The sequence below is a fragment of the Carassius carassius genome, chromosome 18 (assembly GCF_963082965.1).
Source record: "Carassius carassius chromosome 18, fCarCar2.1, whole genome shotgun sequence".
Lineage (NCBI taxonomy): Eukaryota > Metazoa > Chordata > Actinopteri > Cypriniformes > Cyprinidae > Carassius > Carassius carassius.
In genome coordinates, this window is record NC_081772.1 from 9,528,913 (window position 1) to 9,551,208 (window position 22,296).

At 38.0% G+C, this 22,296-nt stretch overlaps 1 protein-coding gene across 1 annotated transcript; it reads left to right on the forward strand.

The window, feature by feature from the left end:
• Window positions 1–1,130: 1,130 nt before the first annotated feature.
• On the forward strand, window positions 1,131–22,140 carry LOC132092307 (kinesin-associated protein 3-like). The gene is made up of 20 exons (XM_059498483.1): window positions 1,131–1,301; window positions 1,812–1,943; window positions 2,027–2,172; window positions 2,253–2,311; window positions 2,415–2,556; window positions 3,986–4,085; window positions 4,447–4,576; window positions 4,746–4,839; window positions 5,779–5,957; window positions 6,668–6,830; window positions 10,651–10,751; window positions 13,431–13,539; window positions 13,618–13,730; window positions 13,840–14,005; window positions 14,112–14,237; window positions 14,339–14,437; window positions 14,542–14,627; window positions 16,178–16,364; window positions 17,694–17,787; window positions 20,999–22,140. The coding sequence occupies exons 1-20, from the start codon at window positions 1,270–1,272 to the stop codon at window positions 21,108–21,110; spliced, it is 2,370 nt and encodes a 789-aa protein (XP_059354466.1). The 5' UTR covers window positions 1,131–1,269; the 3' UTR covers window positions 21,111–22,140.
• Window positions 22,141–22,296: the final 156 nt, after the last annotated feature.

Sequence of the window (22,296 nt, forward strand, 5' to 3'; positions counted from 1 at the left end):
AGCGACAAGCGGCTTATGTAGTGGCTATTCTTAGCACTGCCTTCTCATGTTTTTTTTTGTATACACAGTATTGGTGGCAAGTTCACAGTGGTGAGGAAAGTTCAAAGACAGATCTAATCTGAACATGCTGTTGCTGCTTATTGTTTGTTACAATAAGAAAAATGCAATTCACTAAAAGAAATGTTTTAGAGTTACTCATACAAATTGTGTGAAAAAGCAGAGAGAGGGAGAGCGAGAGAGAAATAAGATATCATTTTTAGTAATGTCAGCTCATGGGCCATGTGTTGCTCATATGACTGCAGATTTAAATTTGGATAAATTGCCAAATGATCATCACCTTAGTGTATGTGATATTCAATCAACCAAAACTGAACCAGTGCTAAAATTGGAAAAGCATGCTCAGTGCAATTAGAGAAGACTGTTTTTAAATAATGCAGTTCTTACAAAGCTGGTCCAAAAAAGTCATATTTAAAAGGGTAAATGTTGCAAACATTGTCACAGTTTGTTTGAGGTTTTAAAAAAATCTTAATAGATATCACAAACCACCATACTTGCCCAGCTGATTCATCACATTATACAATAAGATTTTTTTTTGTTATACACGTTTTCTGAAATGTAATGTCTAAATATGTAAATGAGGCGTTATTTAATTAAAAATTAAACCTCACTAATTTGCATAAATTTCCAGAACAGAAATCTGAACATTAGATGAAGCCAGATTCAAAATTAATAAAATTTTGTTTACATATTACAGTTAAATGTCTTGGATTATTTATATTTTTTACCACACAATAAATACTGTAGACGGGTTTTCTAAGGTTTTAGAGGCTAAGTTAATAGCTAGTTCACGTCCAGCTTTTTATAATATAGCTAATTATATATAAGGACTATATAATTTTTGCTTGAAATTTATTTAATTACGCTTGAACTAATATATAATAAAATGCGCTGAAGAAAAACATTATACGTATAAATACATTCGATACAAATTAATTCAACAACAGTCAAGCCAGCACATGTATTCTAAGCATAGACAGTAAAATTCTAAGTGAGCGGTACATACCTCCAAATGTACAGATGGCGCTAGAGATTCTTACGCCCATTTCTACTTCTTCGCTCTTTTACGAAATTTCAGGACACACCCATAGCAACACAAACATCAGCATCCTGTCAGAGCAGAAACGATGAAGCAGTGAAGACATTAACAACACGTCAAAATATCTGACAGAAATCAACCGCACGTTTATTTGCTTTGATTTATGAGCAACAATGCAAGCGGACGACGCCAGATATTTAAAACGGTGAGTGTTTGTGTAATGCGATCGAGCTCTGTCATTAACTGTATATTGATGGAGCTTGAGCAACACTGCATAAAAACACCATATATGCCTGTAAATGTTGTTTTCTATGATGTAAGATATAGATTTTTGCTATATGTGTTGGCAATCTTATGCATAGGCCTTTCTTTCAAATTATGGCATCAGTTTGTATTTATGTGTCGGAAGGAGACGTTTGTATGATCATCATCATCATCATCATCATCATCATCACCAGATCATCATCATATTAAATAGTTATTAATGAATAAAATATATAAGTACGAATGCTATATTTATAAGCGTACTGAATGTTTACATTAATATTTTACAAGGTGCTTTGAAATTTAACATGGTACTATCAGGGAAAAAAACAAAAACAAATCACGATTGTTTTACCAATAAAGGACCCCTTTTATTTTTATTATAAGCCTTATAAATCGACCATCATAGGAAAACTGCATAAGGCAGTAATCTGTTATGTTTTGTCTTCAGGAAATATAAGGGTGGCAGTTTAGATGTCCACCCCACAGAAAAAGCCCTTGTTGTCCAGTATGAAGTGGAAGCGACGATCCTGGGGGAGATGGGAGACCCAATGCTAGGAGAGCGCAAGGAGTGCCAGAAGATGTACGATCCTTTAAATAAATGGAATAGTAGGCAAATTGATTGTGCGGTCGATTTTTAGAGCTAAAATTTCCCTCCGATTGCAGAATCCGTCTGAAAAGCCTGAATTCCAACACGGACATTGCGTCTTTGGCACGGAAGGTCGTGGAGGAGTGTAGACTCATTTCCCCTTCCAGACTTCCTGAGGTGGAACAGTTATTGTTCTACTTGCAGAAACGCAAGAAATCTGCAGGTATGCGAAGAAGAATGGGGTAATAATATAATAGATAATGCTTCAGTACTTTAGTGATTGTTTATGTTTTGTTTACTCAGAAAAGAAAGAGAAGAAACAGATCAAGCCAAGAGATCTGACTCCTTTTGAAGGCATGGAGGTATAGCTGAAATGAATATGCATTTGTTTCATTGTTTTTGTGTCACATATGATAGTTCTCAACCATTTTTGACTCACCTAATGCTTTATCTTGTGTCCTGTAGCTTGATGAGGAGGCCAATATTAATAGCATAGATGACTATATTGAGCTCTTGTATGAGGACATCCCGGAGAAGATCAGAGGAGCTACACTCATCCTCCATTTGGCCCGTAACCCTGACAACCTGGAGGAGTTGCTGCAGAACGGTGAGTCACGAACTGGAGCTCATGGCTCGAACGAGTCATTTTTAAACAGTTTAGGATTGCATTTTTAGTGTTCAAATACCTTTACATTACAATATAAAAAAGCCTGGATTTGATCTCATGTAAAATTGTATGATTAAAAGCATAGTTCACCCCAAAAAAAGAAAACCCTTATGTCCTTCCAAACCTGTATGACTTAATTTCTTCTGTTGAACACATAAGAAGGTATTTTAAAAAATGTTTAAGTGTTTGTTTTTGTCTGTGCGATGACGGTCAGTGGGCTCCAATGCTGGACCCTAACCTTTTACAAGATGTTTTCTTATGGGTTTGAAAACAAGAAAGAAAGTCATAGAAATTTGGAACAAACTGAGGTTCAGTCAATTATGACAAATGTTAAATTTTTGGGTGAAATATCAACTACTTTTATAGGATGCCATATTTGATATTTTGATCCTCTCTTCACAGTCATTCTCATTGCATTATTATACGTACCTCATTCATTCCTTCATAACAAAAGGATCTGTATGCCCTATTGTTTTTAACCTCTGACCTTTCCTTTATGAAAAAGGGATTGTCACATTAGCTCAAAGACTTGAACCCTACACTGTAAAAAAATGATTGTGATTTTAACAGTAAAAGACTGTAAAAATGCTACAGTAAAAACCTGTTAATTGGTTAACAGTAAGTTTCCATGCTATATATGAAGAATAACTGTGATTAAATTCAGTGTAATTTTACAGTAAAATACTTTTAAAGTTACAGTCTTTGGAAGTGAACAATAAAAAGTCATTGTATAATTTATGGTGAATTTACAGAAAATGACATTCTCAGTATTCCCTGCATGATGCTTCATATTTTATGTTTTATTATTTATTTTTTTTTCAAATTGAAATAACTTTGTTTCTTTATAGTTTTTTCTTATCAGTTGTGTACATTAGGGTTTTATCTTAAAATGTTGCTACCCTATTTTTTACGGTGAAGTTCTGGCAACCACATTTGCCGGTATTTTACCGTAAATGTCAGTCTGTAAGATTAAAAAAGAAAAAAAAATTATTTTATCCAGCAAGGATACTGAATGCTAAATGTAAATGCCACTAATAGTTAACATTAATAAAACAGAAAATGAGGGTCTATTCATAAAAAAGGATGTTTCTTCTATTTCTGCTATCTTTCATGTGTTCAATCTCTCTGACCACTTTGGCCTCTGTAACTCTATATTTGTGGCTCTACAGCCTGTTTTACAATTTCCACCAAATATTTGCCCATTAGCATCTACATCAAAATAGTGTCATTTGATTTCTCCCATCATAACATATTCTCAATTTTCACAAGCAGTCACATTTTTCAAACCGTTGCCACTTTGTATTCACAACGTGAGTTCTTTTCATGAGCAATGAAAGCATTTAGTGTTTATTTGTCTGCTCTCCCACAGAGACAGCTTTGGGGGCGCTGGCCCGGGTCCTGAGGGAAGACTGGAAGCAGAGTGTTGATTTGGCAACCACCATCATCTACGTCTTCTTCTGCTTCTCCAGGTAAACGGGCTACACATCTGCACGCTCTAGCCAAGACTCGCTCTTCAGTTTGATGGCTGAGACACAACAATGACAATGGCGAGAATATATTTTCTTACATGAGAATCATAATAGTAAATACTTCTCTCATAATACGTCACATCAGCTGCTGTCAGGACTCGTATGAAAAGCGAGGCTGTAGGTAAATGTGAAAGCTAGAATCATTCTTGAATCTCTGCCCTTCCGATGTTATTGTGCAATGGTTTGGTTACGATTCATCATATACTCTCTGTGAGCGAGGGTGTTTGACATGGGTTGAGGCTTTATTTTGGCATGGTTGGAAACACGGTGAAGGTTAAACAAACATGCTTTTTATCTCCAGTTTCTCCCAGTTCCATGGCCTGATCACTCACTACAAGATCGGAGTGCTGTGCATGAGCATAATTGAGCATGAGCTGAAGCGCTATGACCTATGGCAAGACGAACTGCTGAAGAAAAAGAAGGCTGATATCCTTTCAATGTAGCAGGGATCATAGGTGAAAGAGCGATGGGATGTCAGAGAAAGAGTTACGGTAAAGTCATGCCAAGGGGTGTTATCTTTTAATTAAAATGTTGCCCTCTAATTACTGCTCTGAACACAAGGGTTTAATAGACAAGGTCCTTGACTTTTTGAAACGGGACGATGACCCAGACAATCAGAACCTGAAGAAGGAGTACGAGAAAGCCCTGAAGAAGTACCATGGATTGCTGACCAAACAGGAACAGCTTTTGAGAGGTAGAACACATTATTACCCACATATCCACAAAGAAATGTCTCATTTTACAGCTTAAAGAAGTGTTTTGACTAGACAGGCTGATACTGATGCCAAATATGATTGTTGTGGCCGATTTTATAAATATGCACTGTTCAATACAATATTAAAAATCAGTTGTCTTTCTGTAGATGATGCTTGTAATTTTCTTATTAATGGAAGACAAGAGCAGTGATCAGAAAATCCTTTTGAAAATAATTATTATTTTAGAGTTCTGTTTGTAATCTTTAGTCGGGGACATCCTTAGTTTTAATCCAGTCCTGCTTTCTTCTGAAAGTCTTCCAGCTGTGCTGTAGGCACATTTGCTGCTATGCTGCTTTAACACTGAACACAGTGAGAGCCAGTCTTGACAGTCACGGTAGCATGGTCGATTAAACCATTGCAGCGTTTCTTTTCCATCACCCTAATTAATGAATGTCTAAAATATAAAAAGAAAAGGAAGCCTAAAATAAGCCCAATGTCCGGCCCGCGTGTGAGCTATGACATTAAAATTGACCTGAAGCCTGGCCCTGAGGGCGTAAATAAGTCAGACCACGTCGGGCTCGGGCTGAAATGCAGGTCTCTGATTTTTGTCAAAGCTGAAAACAGTTGTGCCGTTGTATATTTTTGTGGAAACTGATAACTGATTTGTGTGGGTTCTTTAAAACAACAAGTATTAGAGATAATTTCTATTGTTGTAAAAATAAGTCTTTAATGCATCAAATTTTGATGTATTGCTTTTAATGCATATTTGCTGAATTGAAGTATTTTAAATCTTTCTGACTCCAGACATTTGAATGGTAGTGTATATACAATTTGAACTAAATATATACATATATATATATGCTTTCAATATTATCTTCTTTAAATAAAGATTTGAAAATGTATTGATAACTTTGCTGCTTGTGTTTCTATGCCATCAGTTGCTCTGTACCTGCTGCTGAATCTGTCTGAGGACACCCGCACGGAGCTGAAGATGAGGAACAAGAACATTGTCCACCTTCTGGTGAAAACACTGGACAGAGACAGTGAGGAGCTACTGGTGCTGGTGGTGTCCTTCCTCAAAAAACTCAGTATCTTCTTAGAAAATAAGAATGACATGGTAATACTCTCATATGTTTTTAAGTGACATTAATTTAGGGATGTCTTCAAAGCTTACAGACATGGACTAATATCCCCAGAACTCCCATTTTGATTTCATGGGGTGTTTAAAAGCTATGTTAAAAGATTGTAACCTGGAAGGTTGCAGGTTCAAACCCCTCAAGTCTACACCCCCCAGTTGTTAATTTCTTCCTATTACTTCCTAAATCAGCCACACCTGTTTTCATGATTTGTTGCTTATATGATGTTCTGTGCTACTTCAGGACAGTTTAGCTGTACTGTGTAGTTGACTACTTATCCCACACTTCCTCCACCTGCAACCAATCACACACTTAACCCTAGAACCAAGGTTATCTCAGCAGTCATTTATTTTGATTCATAAATCAGCTAATTTCTGATCTTCTAAATTAAACACATTTGTAAAGGCAGCTGAGCAAAGATTGTTACAGTTTTGACAAATGCTATGGAGATGATGGTTCTCGCCCATTGTTTGACGCTGACTGTGAAAGTAAGGTTGTAGATGTAGGCAGTTATTAACATTGAAGGCTTGATTTGAAAACTAGTTCCAGGCTGTGAACTGTGGCTTTAATGGGGATCATATTTCTGCTGGGCTGCCTATCTGTGGTTGTGTTTGACCACAGCTGGAACAGGCAGATGTGTTAACAAGCAAAAGCAAAGGCTCAGGCACATACATCCCTCTCTTTTTGATAGGCTGAGATAGATACAGTCGAGAAGCTGGCGAAACTGGTGCCCTGTGAACATGAAGATCTCCTGAACGTCACTCTGCGCCTCCTCCTTAATCTTTCCTTTGACACGGGCCTCCGCAGCAAGATGGTGCAGGCAGATCTTCTGCCCAAACTCACCGCACTGCTAGGTAAGATTCAAGGTGTTTTGGACTGCTTTCCACGGTTTTATTTCATTTCATTTCATAGTAGGGATCAAAATCTTTTTTTGGTGCTTTTTTTAAGCTATATATAACTCTAATCTCTATAAATCCAATTTTGGACAATTTATTTTATCTTATAGATTTTTGTTTTTACTAAGAAAATGTTAATATTATTTTTTTATTTTATATGTACTAATAGTAAGGGTGCAACAGATTGTAGATCCAGACCAGGACCCACGGTTTGGCACACAAGTAATTGACAGATTAACTGTTAAATTTAACCATCATAGAGTGAAAGTTTATCATTTGCACGTGTTTTGTCTTGAATCGGGACACACACACATTGTTTTTTTGTGCGCACAGCAGAAGTGCTCAAACACACACACAGAGAGAGAGAGAGAGAGGTGCAATTCAGACAGCGCGAGAACACTGCATTGATTACTCTTTCACGTCTATTTGTGCTTGAACGAACACATACACACAAAGCTATGTTAAAATACCCAATTTGGCAAGTATTCTGGTAAACACAGTTGGTTATGTCTTAAGTGAACGTAAACTGCTGAGAAAAAAGCCAGATGTGTATCAGTTCTAACTTAGGTCCGTGCATTTGGTCTTAAAGAGACAGCAGCCTATCAATACCTGCTTCTGTCTGCTAATCAAACAACACCACAGCTCTAACAAAGGTTACAACCATTGAGACAGCATAAGTCTTGCTAAACGTACCTGTTGTTTATGTTGTGTTTGAGGAAGCAAACCTTTCTCAGCCTCATAAAGCAGTTACAGTCTTGCTCTGTCCTGTCTTTCAAAGACCACTTCCTGAGATGAAATGAAACACACGAATGGTGCATGGACTACACAGAACCAACAATGTGTTTTTTTTTTTTTTTGCAAGGCCTCAGGGGTGTGGTGTGTCCCATGCAATTAATGTAATTTATTTGTTAAAAAAACAGCTTCAGCTCTAAAGTAAATGTTGTTCTTCCAGCACAGAGGAAGTCCACATTTAGCGGCTTACGGAGATTTTCTCTCTCCGTCAGACACATAAAACTACTCATTCTTTATAAACACTTTGGACTGGCTGCCAACAGCTAATGGTCCTTTAGATGATGTGATGTTTTTGTATGTATTTTTGGAAGAAGGTGTGTGTAACTTTCAGGTCTGCTTTGTAAGAAAATGACGTCCTGTCAGAGTATTACAGATGCCTCATGAATCTTCATAGTGGACCGAGTGAAGCTCCTATCTGCTCTCCTGCCAGAAGACCCTTTGAGGGTCATGACCTTGCTGATAAGATGAAAGTGAAGCTTGGTATCCTCTCAAAGCTCCTTAAAGAATGACCTCATAACCAGAACCCACTTACTGACAACTCCCTCTCAAATCACACTGCAAAAAAATGATTTTCTTATGATGATTATTTTTGTCTTGTTTATCTATATCTTATCATTCTTATATTAAGTTACATATGCTTGAGAAGCAAAATGACATAAGATATTACATTTTGTTTTTTTGAAATGTTTTTTTTTTTGAGTCTTTGCTTAAAACAAAAAATTATATCTGTTAAGGGGCTAAGAAACTAAACTTTATTTTTTCCTTATTCATTGACAGATACTTTATTATTTTAAGAAAAAACTCTCTTAATGTAACATGTCATTTTGCTTCTCAAGTGTGTCTTGATATAAGAATGTTTAGATATGTACTGGAAAACAATACTTTCCTACAGAGTAAGAAAATATTTTTTTGCAGTACAGGAAGAGTTTACATCCAAGTGCAGTAAAGAACAAATTTCACCTGTTACACAGCACACCACTGCTAATACATCACATATATTTGCATTGAACTTAGCAGTGAGCACCTACAAACGCCATCCAGTGCCTCTTTTATGGTTTCAATATTTAAATGTGTGTTTTTTGCAAAGAACTGTATATTGTTGTTTATTTAGATAATGTTATATAGCTGGATAACATAGATGAGGTTAAAATATGTACAATTTGGAAAAGAAAGGGCAGAAACAGGAGTGAAGTGAAAAAAAAGTTTTGCTTATTATTTTTCAATCTGTGACCATTGTTTGCTAACATGTAATTTTGACATTTTGTACAATATAATTTACTTGGGTTTTTACATTAGCTTATTTTTATTTCTTTTTTTTATCTGTGGGAGTAAAATGACTGCCCCCCCTCCCCCCAGTTATTCCATCCTTCTGATGGGCCTGAGATAGATATACATATATATATAGAGAGAGAGAGAGAGAGAGAGAGAGAGAGAGAGATAAACAAGTCAATACCACTAATTGAGTAATCAGTTAATGGCTAGTGGACCAACTTGGCCCATCCCTTACTGTTTACCATTAGTGTGTATCAATGTCTCAATCAACTCTGAAGGACAAGGGCGTTAAGGTTGTAGTGGTCTCCTGAAGGCCTTGCTGCCATGGCTTTTATGTTGGTTGGGTGGTTTAAATCTTACTGGGGTGTAATTGAAGTTTAGCTCTCCTGTTCACCCACTAAACACACCCTGAACAGGATAATGAATTTTTAATGGGCTTTTTTTCCCTCCCAGGCTCCAGGGCTGTTTTGAACATTTTAACAGGCCCTTCTCCTCCATCATCATAAAGGATCCCCCGTTTTCCTCCCCCGACATGCAGGCCGAGGCGATAATTCTGTGTGTGTGTGTTTGGTGTGTGTGTGTGTGTGTGTGTGTGTGTGTGTGTGTGTGTGTGTGTGTGTGTGTGTGTGTGTGTGTGTGTGTGTGTGTGTGTTTGTGTTTGTGCTTGACCTCTGAGTGTGTGCTAGAGCTCGTTTGTATGCTTGTGTGTGTCTTTCACTAATGAGAAGCACATGTGTGGGCTAGTCGTGGTGCACGCGGTGCAGAACAGCTTGGCTTGAAGTTATTAATCGCAGTAAAATTTATGCTTCCTCCTTTTTTCCCCAATTAAATGGAGAAGCCCTTCTCTTTTCAGGGGTCTCTGGGAGCACATCTGGTTCCAATAGGCAGAGATAACCTTGCCTAAAGGGCTTGTGGCTGGCTATGACCCATCCCCGCCCCCTCTTCCCTCTCTCGGGGTCTGGGTCTGTCTGTCTGATTAAGTCAGGGTTCAGGTCCTTCAGGTTCTTACCAGGTCCAGGTTTCAGTCTGCTTTGTGAAGGGTAACTGTGCTTTAACAGGGTCAGAATTACTCAGTCCTGATATAAATACCAGATAAAAAATACAAAGATTAACAAAATAATTCTTGCAGATTTGTTTTCTCTATATTAACACTACTGTTAAAAAGTTTGAGGTTAGGATTGTTTTTGAAAGAAGTCTCTTATGCTTATCAAGACTGCAGTTATTTGATTAAAAATAAAGTAAAAACTCAGAAATCATTCTAATAAGCTGATTTGATGCTCAAGAAACATAACAACTTAATACTTTTGTAGAAACGGTGGTACATTTATCAGAACTCTTTGATGATTTTTTTTATGAACAGAAATGTTGTATCGTTATTGAAGTATTTAATGTAATTTTTGTTCAATTTAATTCACCCTTTCTGAACAACAGTATTTCTTTCGGTCCAACAAAACTGAAAAAATACAAACTTTTGGATGGAAGCATAGGTCAACATTAATGGCCAAAAAAAGTGTCTCATTCCACTCCCTAGTTTCCTATGACATGAATCCTGAACACGGATTCTGGCACTAGCAAAGGGCCTATATACTGTAAATATTGGGACACTTGTGCCTCGAATTGTCCTGTTTATCCTGCTGTGTGTTTAGATAAGGCTACCTTGAATATGCAGAGAGTATGTCTGTCCATTCATGGCTCGTGTGTATTTGTGTTTCAGGAGACGAAGCGCAGAGACAGATCGCCATGTGCATTCTGTACCACATCAGCATGGATGACCGTTTCAAGTCTATGTTTGCCTACACGGACTGCATTCCACAGGTGAGAGGTCAGCCTGCATTAGCATGATCTTATAGCATGGGACAGGAGAGCTCTATATCCACTCTCACACCATGTCTAAACCGAGTGTGACTGTTGTCACATTTTCTTGAGTCATGCGTCATGAGCGTTGTTCATATCTGGTGTAGACACTATGTCTCAGATAACTCACTTACTGGCCCTCTCTGAATTTCTTTAATACTGTAAATGTGTCTGTTGTGAGATTTGCACCATAGAATTTCATCACCTAAGGCCTGCTGCATAAACCTTGCCCCTGTGTTAAGATTATCTTAAGAAGTACCGTATTTTCCGTATTTTAAGTCGCACTTTTTTTATAGTTTTGCTGGTCCTGCGACGTATAGTCAGGTGGGACTTATTTATCAAAATTAATTTGACATGAACCAAGAGAAATGAACTAAGAGAAATGAACCAAGAGAAAACATTACCGTCTACAGCTGTGAGAGGGCGCTCTATGCTGCTCAGTTCTCCTGTAGCATACACTGAGCAGCATAGAGCGCCCTCTCGTGGCTGTAGACGGTAATGTTTTCTCTTGGTTCTTGGTTCTAAATGCGACTTATAGTCCAGTACGACTTATATATGTTTTTTTCCTCATCATGACGTATTTTTGGACTGATGCGACTTATACTCAGGTGCGACTTACAGTCCTAAAAATACAGTAGTCTGATTGACAAGCAGTTAACCAAGGGGTAAATAGTCTTATTTTTCAGATTCACATTAGAAAAGCTTAATTATCAAAGGAAATTTTAGTTTGAGTTTTTTTGATAAGACCAAAAACATGCTTCATGACAGTAATAAAAATTATTTTCATTAAAACGTTAATGATAACGATTTCGTTAACGATTTGCCAAATCAAACATTAAACTACAAAACTAATAATTGTATGTTTTTTATACTGATCACAATTAACAGGAAAGGCATGAAAATTCTTCAGTCGAAAGGTGTGAGAACCCTGTGTAGTGTTGTCACTTTCACCTTTGGCTTGGCGAAAGACGAAAAAGGGAAAGGATTCATTTTTTTCACATTTAAAACAGGTTACAGAAGCATGTTCGAGATTATAGTTATCATTCAGTTACACCGAATAGGGAACCAACAGACATGTGTAAGAAGAAAGGATATAGAAAGGTCCTTCATAGACAAATTGGGTGACTAGAGAGATTGAAACATGGTGACAGCAGGCTGGGGGTTACCAAGGTTTTGGTGGGGCGACTGGATGTTGCATGTGAAAGCAGGGCAGGTGCCAGTAAGTCTAGCCACAGTGATTTAGGCTGCAGGGCGGCTGCTATGTGATACTCAGAATGGGACTGTATGCTTTGCATACTCACCGCTGCCTCCTCACTCTCTCTCCGGGCCTCCTGCTTATTGTTAACGTCAGGGGGCGATGTTGACAACCCTTGACCACTTCAACCCTGGTCTGGACCTCTGCCCAGTACACTTTTCCCCCATGCTCCCTTCCTGAAGCCCTACCGTCCCCTCAGGTAGCAGAGTCCGGTTCTCTTTTCCACTCGGGGTGTGGTGATGTTAGCCAAGCTAATGGAGAGTGACATGTAAGGTTTGTGTCTAAAGTTCGGATTCACTTGAGAAAAACAGGAACCCCTGGACGTCTGGGAAACTTTCAAATTGGGTACGGGGGTTTGGAAAAAATGTTAAAAAAGGTCTGTCAGCTTTTAAGTGGGACAAAGGCAGGTTTGATTAAAGTTCTAGGCGGGTCAGGACTTCAAGTCAGCTGCTGACTGTTGAGTTTGATCTTTCAAGAAGGAAGGGCACACTTGAGCTTGAAGCTTATGGGTATGAGGGAACCAGATTTTTTTTTAGAAAGGATGCATTTAATTGATCAGTAAAGTGACAACAAATATATTTAAAATGTTACAAAATATTCATCAAAAAAATCCTCAAAATGTATTGCAGCTTCCACAAAACTATTAAGCAGCACAGCTGTTTTCAACACTGATCATAATAAGAAATGTTTCTTTAGTACAGAATGCTTAAATATAGTGCAAGACGAGAGAGAAAACCCAGGTCTGGTCCTCTCTCGTCTTGCACTGCTGTCACTCCTCCTTTTATCCTTCCGGAGCTCCTCTGTGGCACTCGAGACCGGTGAGTGGCACAGGTGTCACTCCTTATTACTTTCACTCCACCGGCCTCGCTCCATTCCCACGGCTTTCTGCCTCGCCCCACTCATCACACCCACTGGGGAAGTCGTGGCCTAATGGTTAGAGAGTTGGACTCGCAATCGAAAGGTTGTGAGTTCGAGTCTCGGGCCGGCAGGAATTGTAGGTGGGGGGAGTGCATGTACAGTTCTCTCTCCACCTTCAATACCACGACTTAGGTGCCCTTGAGCAAGGCATTGAACCCCCAACTGCTCCCTGGGCACCGCAACATAAATGGCTGCCCACTGCTCCGGGTGTGTGTTCACAGTGTGTGTGTGTTCACTGCTCTGTGTGTGTGCACTTTGGATGGGTTAAAATCAGAGCACGAATTCCGAGTATGGGTCACCATACTTGTCCGTATGTGACGTCACTTTTTTCACTTTTATAAAGTCTCGAGATGTTTTTTCAAAGTTAAACTTGCATTAAGTTTACATGGCTATATCAAAATGTGAATCTTTTGTGCGATATGCAAGTGCAATGGTTAATGGTTAATTCATTGTGTTTTGTTTGTCAGGTAATGAAGATGTTGTTTGATTGTGGTGAGGAGAGGATTGACGCTGAGCTCATTTCCTTCTGCATCAACCTGGCTGCCAACAAGAGGAATGCCCAGATCATGTGTGAAGGTGAGAATAGTTACAAATGTGCAACCAAAAAACAGTGAAGTGAAGACTAGGTGCTTAATTTAATGGGTTTTTTTCAAGGCAATGGCCTGAAGATGCTAATGAAGAGAGCACTGAAGCTAAAAGATCCTCTAATGATGAAGATGATCCGAAATATATCTCAGCATGATGGACCTTCTAAAAATCTTTTCATTGTGAGTGTCAAAAATGAGAATACATTCATCCATACATATGAAGTTTATTGTAGAGATGTTCATTGATGTTTACTCCATTGAAAACTAATAAGCATGTAATGTGTTTGAGGACTATGTTGGAGACTTAGCGGCTCAGATCGGACTAAAGGAAGAGGAAGAGTTTGTCATCGAGTGCTTAGGAACTCTTTCCAATCTTACCATTCCTGATCTTGACTGGGAGCTTGTGCTGAAGGAGTACAATCTGGTGCCTTATCTCAAAGACCACCTCAAACCAGGTCTGTCTCAGTCCACTTTACTATTTTACATCACAATGGAAAATACATGAGAATATTAATTGCAAGGTCTTTTTTTAAATGACTTCCACTTTTTTTTCTTATGTAGGCTCTGCAGAGGATGACCTCATTCTGGAGGTGGTGATCATGATTGGCACGGTCTCAATGGATGACTCCTGTGCCGTAATGTTGGCCAAATCAGGCATCATTCCTGCTCTAATAGAGCTGCTGAATGGTAGGTAGATGCTCAGATTGCTTTTAAAGGGCATGTGCTGAAGTTGACATGTGTTAGTGGAAAAAGAGAAATAGTAATCTCTCTCTTCTTTCTATCCTCAGCCCAGCAAGAAGATGATGAGTTTGTCTGTCAGATTGTGTACGTCTTTTACCAAATGGTGTTTCACCAGGCCACCCGAGATGTCATCATTAAAGAAACACGTATCCTTCATCTTGTAAAACCTGCAGATGCATGATGATGTTGTTGCTCTGTCATTCAGCGGTTTCTATTTTAGGGTTTTTGTACTTGACTGCTTTCTTGTCAGAGGCTCCAGCATATCTCATTGACCTGATGCATGACAAAAATGCAGAAATACGCAAAGTGTGTGACAATACATTGGACATCATTGCTGTGAGTATAAATCAGCTGTACCTCAAGTAGTGAGCTGTCTTTCACCAATTTCAAGTTGTTTCAGTGGGCATAGGGGCCTAGTAATGGTCAAACAAATTATTATAGCCATTATGTGCATGTAACCCTTTTTACATTCAATTCATATTGAGGAACCAGTGTTTTTGCTTGACGGAATGTTCTATTTTGGCTCTTCACACATGAGGGCTTCAATCCATCGCTTAATGACATTGCAGAAACTATCTGTGCATTCTGGTTAAATCACAAAACAAAGTACACACAAATATGTCCCTGCTTATGATATACAATCACTGATAAACATCTTTGATTTTAATAATGGAAAAATAATCATGCAAGGGTAGATTAGAACCCAAAACCTTGACACAGAAATTGTCATTAGACTGTTTAAGACTACGATTATTTCTTGCGTATCTCAGTATTTATACACTGACGTGAAGAATCTCGGGCCTAATGGTACATTTTATTATAGTACATGTAAGAATGAAACTATCACTTTAAAAATAAGTTCTATGTTGATACATTAAACCCCCCCCCCCCCTACACACACACACACACACACACATCACTGGTTTATAGTCGGAGTCATTTGACATAAGAGACTGTTGGATGAACACCGTTGCTAGCGGGTTAAGTGTATAAACTATTCTGAAGCAGCTCTGTCAGATGTGATCTGTCCCAGGTCTCAGATTAATGTAATTAGGGCTGGTCTTGAGGCCATGGGAAGTGTTCCATACATCTGATCGGAAAGGGCCATTAAAGCTGGGAGCCACATCAAAGAGAGAGGAGGAGATGCCTGCTTAGTGTCACATGGGAATGGTGGACAGAGCGCAGATCCACTGAATACCACACATTCACATACACGTTGTCGGTCATCATCCCATTTTTCTTTTTCTATGTTATACAAATATGAAAATGTGAAATCTGATGACTTTTGTTGAATGTTTTTCTACTTTATCTTGTCATACCCAGACAGGAGAAGTCATTCATAATTTTGAAATTTGAATTTAGATTTTTTTTTCCCCAGATTTATTTATAAAACACCCAAACCTGCTCTGGATCTAAATGTTCAGTAACATCATGAGCTCAGCTGCTTCAAGATTGATTAGCCGGGGTATCAGACCACATTCATCACTGTGATTGGCCACGGGAGTGCAGCATGTGGTGCCTTTAATGCTTTACAATGATGAATTTTTGGCATGGCAGAAAGTGTCAGTGTGCATGCTGGTGGTGCCAAACCGGTGACAATGAGGCCTGTTTGAGGCCTAGGCCTCAGGTGGCCATCAGAGCCCCAGGCCTTCCACCCTGTCTGGGGATGATTAATCAGAGAGCCGGGTTGCTTAGCTGAGTTATTTCCACCAACCTCAAAGAGGTTTTATTACGCTCAGTCCCTGTAGAGTTCAAATAAAAACTTACCATGTTATCTGTCTGCCGAGCAGCACAGCACACCTGATTCATCCAACATCTTCAGTATGTCAGTGCCTTTCTGTGTCCTGTGCTAATATTCTGGCTGTTCTCTCTGTCTGTGTCTGTAGGAATATGATGTGGAATGGGGCAAGAAGATCCAGAGTGAGAAGTTTCGCTGGCATAACTCTCAGTGGCTGGAGATGGTGGAGAACCGACAGATGGATGAGGCAGAGCCTTTCATGTATGGAGACGATGGAGAACCTTTTCTTCAAAATGGTGACATCCTGGAACGGCCGGACCTCTTCTACAGTGCAGGTTATATTGGGCGTTTTTTTTTTTTTTTTTATATAGCCGTTTATATAGAAGTTCTTATGAATAGGGTGTTTAAATCTTATTTTATTTTTTCAAACGTGTCATCATACTTTGGGTTAGGGTTTTATATATATATATATATGTGTGTGTGTGTGTGTGTGTGTGTGTATATCTTTCTAAGCAATCAGACATGATTTTATTTGGGAGAGTAACACAAGCCCTGCTCCCCATATTGGCCCCATATATAAGATATGTGCTCTGGTAATTCTACTGTAAATCTGACAATGCTGCTTGTTTCAAACCTATTTATGGACAGAAAGTATTGATATATTTAATAATTAATTAAATGTTTCCTTTTGTGCTTTTGTGAGATTCGAGATTCTAAATGTGTATTTTTCAATAAAAATAATATTTACTGGGGTAAAAAGACATGATTTCAGTTATGTATATATATATACAGTACAGACCAAAAGTTTGGACACACCTTCTCATTCAAAGAGTTTTCTTTATTTTCATGACTATGAAAATTGTAGATTCCCACTGAAAGCATCAAAACTATGAATTAACACATGTGGAATTATTTATGGAATTATATACATAACAAAATAGTGTGAAACAACTGAAAATATGTCATATTCTAGGTTCTTCAAAGTAGCCACCTTTTGCTTTGATTACTGCTTTGCACACACTTGGCATTCTCTTGATGAGCTTCAAGAGGTAGTCACCTGAAATGGTCTTCCAACAGTCTTGAAGGAGTTCCCCGAGAGATGCTTAGCACTTGTTGGCCCTTTTGCCTTCTGTCTGCGGTCCAGCTCACCCCTAAACCATCTCGATTGGGTTCAGGTCCGGTGACTGTGGAGGCCAGGTCATCTGGCGCAGCACCCCATCACTCTCCTTCTTGGTCAAATAGCCCTTGATGCCTTCAGTGTGACTCTACAATTTTCATAGTCATGAAAATAAAGAAAACTCTTTGAATGAGAAGGTGTGTCCATACTTTTGGTCTGTACTGTGTGTATATATATATATACACTCACCTAAAGGATTATTAGGAAGACCTGTTCAATTTCTCACTAATGCAATTATCTCATCCTCTGATGGCTACTTCCAGCATACTGTAATCTGTAATTTGGTTAAAAATCCAGTGTATAAACAAACGTAATTTTTATAATTAATTTTTACAATTCAAATTTTAGATATTTAATACAAAAAAATCTAATAATAATAAAAAATAATAATAATAAATGCAAAATATTATGAGAAATGTGATGTATCTATTGTCATGCCTTAGCACAGAGGTGCTACTGATAGTTGGTTTCTCTGTGATTCATGCAGATGGAATAATCCCAGGAGATGGTGCCATTAGTCCAGAGTTCTTCACAGACTTCCAGAATGGAGACCTGTTAGGACCACAGGGTTTCCCCAGCAGGTACATTTAAATATGATGCATTAGTCAAACTGGCTTTTGTTATTACTGCACACACACAGACACACACACATCTTTGTCTGCCAGTTTTGTTGGCTTTAGCAAGGTAGGGCTCAAAAGTACTGCGTCAAAGATTCCTCCGGCATTCCCAGCAGGCCGCAGCACTCCTCCAACAGTAATACCCTCAGCTTTGAGAGTAAACACAGCTCCCTCTATTTAGCTTTTTCCAAATCTGCCTCAGTTGCCATATACCTACTGTTTAGGGGTTTCTACAAAGCACTAATGTGATGAAAACTTGATGCTATGATTTATGGTGTGGCCCACTTTGTGTCACAGCACTGTGCAAAATATTTGAGCTCAGTTCCAAATATTCAACTCAGTAATCATAGAGGGGATTATTTGATATGGGTCCATTAATGATAATACAGTGACCCCTTTAAATGATTAGACACTCATAGGTTTTAGGCTTAGGTTACTCATAGGTTGCATTTGGTCTAAAAAAAAAAGAAGAAAATAGACTTGATCTTACTGAAAAACTGACTGTTTGTTTATGTCCTCTTGTATTACTGACTAGCTGTTTTCTTGTTTGACACTGTAAAGCTGCTTTGACACAATCCGTATAGTATAAAGCGCTATATAAATAAAGGTGGCTTGACTTAACAACAGGGAGAGCTCGCTAAATTATACACCAGTCTGTGAGGGAAAGGATGGAGACGTGAAGTCAGGGAAGAGGCGCTGAAAAATAAGGTGCAAGTGAATACGAGGGGGAGGGGGCAGCAGAGGAAGCCATGGTTTTTTTCACAACTCTTTGTAAGCGAATACACTGAGAGAGCAAAGGGAATTGGGCAGCCTGGAAGTGTGGTTTTCATTTGCTCCGTATGGTGTTAGAGATCCAGGTTAACACAATAATGAATTCCAGCCTATGAGCCAGGAGCCAGACACACTGGGAAAGGCTCTTTTAAAAGCCTTTTATAGAATCACTTTTATTTATAGAATAGCACAGAGCAATCTTTCATTTAGCACATAAAGAACGCTTAGTTGTTCTAGATGAAGAGGACAAATTCTTGGCTACATTTGCTTGAAAATAGGAGTTCTTTATTGTGAATGTTATGGTTAGAAAAAAGTTCATTAATCAAATATTTTAAACTAAAATAAAATGATTTTAAAGCAGTAAAGCGTAAAACATTATTTTTAGTAAAACATTGTCAGGGCCAACCAGGAAATGTGAAATTCCCCCAAGAAGTATTTGGACACTTAAGCCTCAAAAAATGTTTAAAAGACATTGCATTAAAAAAAGTGTTAAAACAAATGGAATGTATTTATTTAGCTTTCTTTAGATTATTTCTGCTAGCAAACGTTACGTAAGTTGATGTAAGTTAATGTGATGAACTACACCTGGGGTTTCTCTGCTGGGAAACCTGTGTGAACTTGAGGGGAACTGACTTCATATACTCACTAATAGAGACCAGTCGGTTTAAAGTAATAGAACAAATGGCTAAATAATTAAAGTCAGCTCTGAGAAAAAGTCTAGCATCATTTGTTTGCAGATAACACTTGCTTTGATTTACTGTTCAAAGTTTGGGATCATTATTATTTTTTTTTTTAAGAATTAATATTTATTTGATTGAGATTTAAATAACCCTAAATAAATAATAATTACAATAAATTTTGTCATTCACTTTTGTGTTATTTCAAACCTGTTATATAGAAATACTTTTAAAATACTTTATGGTGCTTTAAACTTTTTTTTTTTGTTTTGTAATCCTATAGAAAAGAGCACCTTCTTTTCTCCATTTGTGTTTCATGAAAGAAATAAAGTTGAATTTGGAAAGACGTAAGGGTGAGCAAATTTAACAGAATTATCATCTCTGGGCACCAGAGGAAGAAAAGAGACCGGCAACACAGATGCTTTCCTGTTTAGAGGTTTCCGGGTGTTTTTTTTTTTTTACAGGATCTCACCTCAGTGTTAACTCTCAGGGGCCACTGGGGCCAGACATGGGGATCTTTTTTCAGCCTGTGTCAGTCTCAGATCTTCATGTTATCACCAAGTGCACTGTGTCTGTGATCTTTGTGTGTAAAGGGCCAACGGCTGTGTTTCATAAGAAGGATAAACAGCATCTACATCTCAATTGATTTGGTTTAGATTAAATGATTAGACAAATGATTCTAGATGGAAAAAAGGTTGGTTTGAGTCACTAGAAACATCATTATTTGCGGAAACCTGTGGAAATGTCATTTTTTCAGCTTTCCTGGAAAGGAAGACAGCATCCCTTTGGGATGAATGATTCACTGCAAGAATGATTGTAACACAAACACACACTTTTAAGGCCTGTCTCTTACCTGGAGACTCTTTGTAGTGATCATCTGATTTACAACACACTGCCTTTTCCTTCTCATCAACCCTTTGAAACTTAGTTAGTTATAGGCTTCGGTTTCACCCAAACTCTTTCCAACACATCCAACCTCTCCTCTTCAAGCTTTTAACAATGTCTGAAATTTCCCCAGACAGCATTGGTGTACCTCAGAGGTTAAAGACAGGCTTGCTGCCCAGAGAGGGTGGGTGTACTGGGAGTTAAGGGGGTAGCACGTGTAACCCATCACTGGAAGTGATTTGGTCTAAAAACAACAGCATTATGAGAGCTGGAAGGGGCAAGGCAAACAACCCATATTTTAAGAATACAGGCCAAAGTTGGAAGGATGGTTATTTAGGGGCTTCATACTAGTCCATTCCAGCTGATGTGACATCATCCCATTGGTCATTTACCTTGAGGAATTAATATAATTCTCACGGTTTAAGAATCTAATTTTTAATTTGTGAACACTCCTGGTGTGAATAATATCATATATAATATGAAATGATACCGTTTGTCATTTGCCTTAAGGATGTAATATCATTTTATTGTTATTGAAATCTAATTTTTAATTTGTGAACACTCCTGGTGTTAATAATATAATTTGTGACATAAATTAGATATAAAGTAAATAAATGTAATTGATTATTATTTATTTAGTATTTAGCTATGTAGGATTGGAGCAGTTCTGTTTTAAGTCTAGGTAGCTCTGTTTTGCAGAATCATAGCGCCATCTAGTGATGCTTATAACCTTTATCTAACCCATATACTGTCCTAACAAAATACATTGACCTGATTTATGTTAGTTATTGTGATTGACTGATGTGACTGGCTGACAGCTGGCTGTGTCTCTCTTCCTCCAGTTCTTTGACAGACGGGTACGGACAGATAGGTGTGACTCCAGCGCGTCCTGCCACGGCTCACGGCTTCCGGCCCGATGAGCAGTTTTATTACGGTTACACGGCATCACGGTAGGAGAGTGTCAGGAAAGACCTAAAAGCTATGAAAACCAATTAAATGGATCTCAAAAGATGCTACTTAGGTTTCTTTACCATTTCAAATGAAAGCCACAATACTGATTTTCTTCATCATCCGTATCATTATCAGTAATATGTGGATATTTATTCCATTCCATGTGAATCTCAAGCCTGAATGTGTTTTAAGCTGAATGTTCTCAATGAAGCTATGATTTGCAGCCTTCACTTTGAGCTAGATCAGGTAGTTTTAACATAATTTAGCCTACTGTGTATTGCTTGTCAACACTGAAGAATCTGGCTCCACATTGAGTTTTCTGTGCAATATAACAAAAGTAGGATTTTCCAGTAGGTGCATGCTGTTTCAGTGATGTAGGTGAGTTATTTTAAGAGTGTTTAAAACATCTATTTATACATTAAAGCAAATCTGTCCGTTTAATGCATGACTGTTGTTCAGATTTAAGTTTCTGGAAGTAAAATATTGTGTAGCTTTAGCTGCAACTCATGTATTTGTTTTATTGTCATCCATAATAGGATTTCCTTCAGTTTTGCATATGTTTACATAAAGCAACTGATATAAGAGTCATTTTAATGATAGTGGTGCCCCTCTGTGGACTCGCATATGAAATTAGGTATTATTTTCAAATACATTTCATACATGACAACACAACACAGTGCCCATGGGGACAATAATGTCACTTTACAGTCTTAATATCTTCACTACACACTAATGTGATGGTGCAAAAAAATGTTGCCTGTTATTTATTATTATTATTATTTTGCTTTTGATACTGTAGTACCACTTTTAGAACACATCTTGACTTTATATGGTGCATGATGACAACTTCATATGTATTTTGTAACGCAGCCTATTTGAGTGTTTTTTCTGTTTTTTTTTTTATAATACGTGCGTAAATAATATGTGCATTCAATTTCATTGGTGCCTGGGAACTGTCTTACTGTTTTATATGAAATGCCTTTTTGTTTTATGTGGTGCAATATGAAATACATAAATTGATGTGCAAAAGCTTTCCCTGTGTGTTATTTTGACATAAATCTTTTGCATATATAGTTTGGTTTTAGCACAGCAGGAACTCTGCAAATGCTCGTCTTGTTTACTTTCACTTGATTGCAGTGAAATGCCACGCATTTTGTTCATTCTCAATCATTCACTCCCATCATTCAAG